Raw genomic sequence first — 6,319 nt, 5'->3', positions numbered from 1 at the left:
TTGGGAAAGGATGAGAACACAAAGCTCTCATTTCTCTCTAAAGAGGCCGGCCACCCTAGAGGAGATTAGCTAGCAATCCAACTTCCTCTAGGTCACTCATTTCTACTTAAATCTAACCTTGGTGTGGAGACTTAGAGGTTCTCTATTTTGAGAACTTGGAGAAACATATTCTTCCATCCAAATCAATAGATCTAAGAAGCAAGGAATGAAGGCCCTCTCTTTGGGTGATTAGCCTTTGCTTATGCAAAGAGGAATCTACAAAGGTATAAATATCAACTCACTTTGTTTTGAGTTGAGTCTTGGTTCACCGATCTACTAGGCTTTGAATTTCATGGTTAATGTTTTGTTTTAAGTGCATACAAGCATGATTCCACCTTTAATTGTTAATTGCATGCTATATGATGTTGTTTAAATGAACATGTTTTCACAAAATTTTCCTTCAGATAGCAGCGACATGGGCAATGGTGGTGATGGCAGCATCAATGGTGGGGTATGTTACAGTGCCAACAATAGGGTGTGGTGGCTGGCGTGTAGAGGTAACAATGGTGACAGCGGCAACGGTGATGGTAATGGCATTGTTGGCGGTGGCAGTTGTGATGATAATAATGGTGGTGTAAGACTAATGGTTCTAGTTGCAAATGGTGTCAACATTGATGGTGGGAGCAGTAGTGGTAATGGAAGCGGTAGTGGTGGGGTATTGTGGTAATAATGGGTTGTGGTGGTTGGAGTGCAGAGGGAACGATGATGGTAGGGGCGGTGGTAGTGGTTGTGGTAGTGGTTGTGGTGAGTGTGGTTGTGGTGAGTGAAGTGTGGTTGTGGTAGTGGTTATGGTGAGTGTGGTTGTGGTGGTGCTGATGGTGATGATTTTAATGGTGATAATGGCGGCGGTGGTATAAAGTAGTGGTTTTAATGGTAGGTGGTGGTGGTCATTTTGTTCCCAAAGGAAAAAAGTATGTATAGAAGGACAAACATAAAAACTAATAAAGGTATGAAGGAATTAAAAATATTAAAAGCATAACTTTGCTTTTAATGAAAGCGACCTGCTAGTTGCTTAATTTTATAAGTTGCTGTCTAGAGGCCATTACTTTTAAAATAAGGAAAACTAATGAAAGGGCTTGAAAACTTTGAGTTTTAATAATAAGGACAAAATAAAAGGTAAAGTGAATAGTACTAGGATTGACTTTTTAGTGTAAAAATATGGTTTTTCGTTAAAGTGAACAGTACCGCGGGCTTTTCGTTAAAACCCCCTTTAAAATAAGCAGGATCATTTATATTTATCAAACACTTTTTATTGCTTAACTTTAAATTCAAGTGGCAGTTAATAGAAAAGGTAAAAAAAAACAATACCAAACGAAATCTAAGACACGTGAACAAGATAATGATATTTGTAATGCATAGCCTTTTATTTCGAAACGGAAAATTCTATTCTAATCCTTGAAAAATATTACTTTTGGAATAAAATCTTGTCTAAGATAAAAAAAAAATTAACTATAGCCCTTGCCATTTAATTGTATTTTTCGAATATTAATTAGGTTGTAATAAGTATTGAGTTTTTTGTGTGTAGGTTATATATTAATTCCTATAAACAATAAAAATGTTATTTATTATTGATAATTATAATTAAGTTCCCATACTAATAAAAGTCATATATTCTCGTTTACTTTTCATTGTACTTGAATTTCTCTATATATATGTATATGCATTTTAAGCACCTATGTATGTTCAGATATTATAGTTACATACCACTACATTCATATTGAAACTTATATATGTACGATACATTCGTTTCGAAACTTATGTACCAATGCATTCATACTAATACATTTGGACGGAAACTTACGTATTGATACTTTTGTACCTATGTTTTTTTTTCAAATATAAATTGTGTTGTTGTTAACTTTTTTTGACACACCTCGACCGAGATCAAGGCATGCTGGCCATCACGTGAAAGTGACGTAGCCATGTGCACAATGCGGAAGCGATAATGATCGTAAATATACAAATAATCAAAAAACAAATTACTAGAGTGCACTACTAAACAGGAAGTAATAGGAGTTAGTTATAAAAGTAAACACTCCTAATCAGAGCATAAAAGTCTAGGTGCAGTCCAGTAGGACAAGTACTAGTTATACAGTACCAGGAATGTCCTACTATTATTTAGATAAGTCAGAACTGCCGACATCCTCAAGCCACCAACAGCAAGCTTACTTAAAACCTGGAGGGGCGCAAAACAGAAAACATGAGTGGGCAAAAACAAATGCTTTACAAAACCATTTCATTTATCAATATACTAACCCCTCGTTGTAAAACATGTATAATTTTTCCCAAAATCAAGATATAAGCATATATAATATATATATATATATAGATAATCATATCAATTCAATTCATGCTACACATAATCATATTCAAATGTATGTCATGCCAAGATAAAACAGAGTAAGCAATTCAGGTAAGAATAAATTCATAGAAATATGATATGTTAGCCGGAACCCCTAAGGTAGTCTGTACGGCTGATTTCATAGCTTAAAGTTACTCTAACCGGAGTCACTATAATGACCTATACGGCAACATACTGCACAAGAGTCAGAACCAAACAAAAAGGTCTATACGACAATAATGGGTGTAATATAATTATGCTCAATTTTACTCTCTCATAATAGCCGGGCGATAAATCGCTAGTCACCTACGAGTCGGAACCATAAATAAGGTATGTACGACAAGACTGTGCACTTAAGTTGGATCCACTATGAGCATATAGTGTGGGAGGTGACGTAAATAAACAGGCATGTACTTCATATCTCTAGCTAAATCATAATCACCCTAGGTGCAGTTTTATAAGCTCAACATTATTCAATCACATATCACATCATCGATGATTCACATAACCAAACATAACTTACCTGAACTTACCTGTTCCTCTACAACACCACATTTACATATATATGCAACCATGAAATGCATATTCAGAATATAAAAGCATTTGGCATATTATTTCAAAGCATACTTTCCTAAAAAAAAATGCATTTCTGGGAAATATATCAAGTATATAAATATATACTGAAAACAAAAGCCCACTCATTGGTATGTCGAAGGGTCATAGCCCCCTAGTCGCCCGTGGATACGCTCGTCCTCGGGATAAGCCTCACCTATATGCGAATTAACTATAAAAACATTATTTTAAAGCACATAGGCAAAACTAGCTAATAACTTTTCATACAAAGCTCAATTTTGGTATTTGAATATACCAACACGACCTACACAATCTCACGAACATCATGATATTTTAAAAATAAATTTTCTGTGGCTCATGTGCCCTTATGCGCCGGGAGGGCATGGCCCCACACGCATCATCTTCAACCTCTAGACGCCGGAACAGTGTCGCTGGCGCCGGATTCTGGGCAGACCTGCAACTGCCTTTTCTCGCTCGTTTTTGCACCATTTTTCACACAATTTTCACCAGAATGCCATAAATCATGAGAGGAAGAATGTTATACCTCTTGGGAGCTTCAAATCCCTCGAAAACTCGTCGGGAAAATTCTACCAAAACCGGCCACCTTCGAACCTCGTGATCCGGACGTCAAAATGGAGCCAACGAAGCACTCCGAGCTTTGTAAGAACCTCCTAGAGCTCGCTGTGAGCTTGGATTGTCCTAAAGCATAACCATTCAAAAGTGCATGAATAGTGATCAACTCGGAGCTTGAGTTTTTAACGTGATATCGAACGAGTTCTTACCTGAAATTGGTACCTTTTAACTCGTATGGTCCTCATGAACACAATGGTACCATTTTCTTCCTCGATCTGTGAAGATTTGGCTTGGTTCAAGGTTGTCCGTATGGAGGAGAGGGAAGAGAGAGTGAGTCCAAGAGAGAGAAGAGAAAGTACGGGAGAGTGAGAGGAGAAATGATGTGTGGTCCAGATTTTTGGGTCACCAATCAAAACAAACAATTTCCTTACTTCCAATTGGGTCCAAAGACTTAGGAAATTAATGAATGGTTCTAAAATTCAACTTAAATCACACAACATACTTTAACGTCCAAGGGTAAAATTGTCATTTCACATCATCGAGAATAATCTTCCGGGATGGGCTGTGACATTTTTTAAATATAAAAATTTGAATTTTGAATAAATTCGATATGGTAAGTTTACAAAGAATAAATGTGCTATAATTACTTAAATATGGAAAGTTTTAAGAATAGAGACTTAGATTAGATTTAAAAATTAAAAAAAAAAATCATTCAGGTTAAAATTTAAAAATAATCTTATTTAAACCCTAAAATTTAAAAGCCCCTTTTTCAAACCATCAAAACCATTAATACGAGGTTTCTCTTTGGATCTTACATCCTTACATATAGCAAAGCAAAAATTACTACTATATACAAATTTGTGTGTAGAGTGTAGACATGTTTTAGATTTGCACATTCATCGCAGCCATATTTACTTATCGATATATATTATTTCATAATTTTTCACTTTCAAATAATTACTCTCTTAATAATAATGTTTTTTTTGTGTGGCTAAAACGGCATCTGAGATTGTCATAATTCTTCACTTTAGTTTCTGACAATGAAATAGATAGAAGTGGTCCCTAGGTTTATCCACCGTTTATCATTTTGGCATTTTCATGAAAAATCTGTTAAATATCGTCGTTAAATTGTCATGTGAACGATCACGTGGACAAACTCAAAGAACCCACTTTCATTGATTTCATTGTCATCAAGAATCACATTGAAGAGATATGCTAATCTCAATACCATTTTAACTAAAAAGCCTAATAATAATCAGCTAGTTGTAGACTGTAGTAGCAAGATTGAAGTTGAAGGCACTGATCACGGCGTGACAAATCGTAGCCCTAAGGATCCGCACTTTGATAATTTGGACGTTGAGCTCGTATGCAATTGCCAAATACCTAGCCTACAAATCACAAGTGTTCGTGCTCACCACTCTCAAGTGTGATAGTGTTTCACTATCTTATTTATTATGGTAACTTTCATGAAAAGGGTTTGGACAAAGTTTATTTTAACAAAAAAAAAAATCATGCTATAACTTTATTTAATGAAAAAGAATTAAATTTTAATGAAAAATCCTTAAATTTTAATAAAAATGACAAAAAAGAAAAACTTAAATTTTAATGAAATGACACAATTTAAAATTAAAAAAAAATGATGCTCGGGATCTTCACACTATTTATAAAACTAAACACTATTTATGAAACTGAACAGTACTATAGTATTTGTTCGTCCAATTCCATAAATAGAGCCTAGTTTTTTGTCCACTTTCATAAATAGTTTCTAGTTCTTGGTCATGTTTCATAAATAGTGCCTAGTTATTGGATCCAGTTTCATAAATAATGTATAGTAATCGGTACAGTTTTATAAATAGTGTATCTTTCTTGGTTCAGTTTCATAAATAGTGTCTAGTTATTAATTCACTTTCATAAATGGTGCCTAATTCTTAGTCATGTTTCAAAAATATTGTCTAGTTCTTACTCTAGTTTCATAAATAGTGTATAGTTCAGTTTCATAAATAGTTTCCACCAATTGGTTTAGTATTAGAAATAATGCCTAATTCTTGTTTTCGTTTCATAAATAGTGTCTACTTATTGGTCCAGTTTCATGAATAGTGTCTACTTATTGGTGAGGTTTTATAAATAGTGTTTAATTCTTGGTCTAGTTTCATAAGGTTCGAAACTTAGATCCTTTTTTGTCTTGTAAAAACACTCATTGCACCGAAAACGAGGATCACATAAGTGACTATTTAGATCAAAATCTTAAGAAGATTATGTTCTCAGTAATTATATTTAAAAAGTTGTCTTCAATTATCAAATTAAAATTTCGTCACATTTTTTACATACCTACAATAATAAATGTAGCTCTCCATCTAATTTTTTGAGCTTGGGTGTCATCTTGGAGAAATTTTTCCTTGTGCCTGTAATACAAATGATATACCACGTGTTATTATGTAAGTGGTGGAAAATTTTATTGGGAAATAACACCACAAAAATAAAACTGGAGAATGTAATTCAATTTGAAGTATTTTTCTTATTCTAAGCAAAAAAAAAAAAAAATCTATTTATGTAGCTGACAATGGAAGAAAAAGGTGGGAGAAAAAGTGGAGTGTGGAAGGGAGGGGGGGGGGGGGGGGGGTACGCGCCCCAGCGCAAGTTGGATTTTTTTTTTTAATTTTAAATATTCTTTTGTCTTTATCATTAAATAAAGTTAGTTGGTAGTTTTTGATTAAAATGTAAAGATTTGAAGTCATTTTCATTATTTTTCTTATTTATTATTCTTAGATGGATTTAAATTTTGATATTTATGTC

The 6,319-nt window shown here is 34.0% G+C and overlaps 1 protein-coding gene across 1 annotated transcript; it reads left to right on the top strand.

Annotated features, from left to right (window-relative positions):
* Positions 1 to 454: 454 nt before the first annotated feature.
* Positions 455 to 901, top strand: LOC103423068 (putative glycine-rich cell wall structural protein 1). The gene is made up of 2 exons (XM_008361134.1): positions 455 to 694; positions 809 to 901. Exons 1-2 carry the CDS (start codon positions 455 to 457, stop codon positions 899 to 901), a joined length of 333 nt encoding a protein of 110 aa, XP_008359356.1.
* The last annotated feature ends 5,418 nt before the right edge of the window (positions 902 to 6,319 follow it).

Source organism: Malus domestica, chromosome 10 (assembly GCF_042453785.1).
Source record: "Malus domestica chromosome 10, GDT2T_hap1".
NCBI lineage: Eukaryota > Viridiplantae > Streptophyta > Magnoliopsida > Rosales > Rosaceae > Malus > Malus domestica.
Note: the sequence above shows the minus strand (reverse complement) of the source record. Positions and strands in the feature narration are given on the sequence as shown.

Bases quoted from the DNA above. Each gene is read 5' to 3' on its own strand.
- LOC103423068 (XM_008361134.1), top strand. From the start codon at position 455: ATGGGCAATGGTGGTGATGGCAGCATCAATGGTGGGGTATGTTACAGT. The intron at 695-808 runs GTATTGTGGTAA...TGGTGAGTGAAG, and splicing joins ATGGAAGCGGTAGTGGTGGG to TGTGGTTGTGGTAGTGGTTA.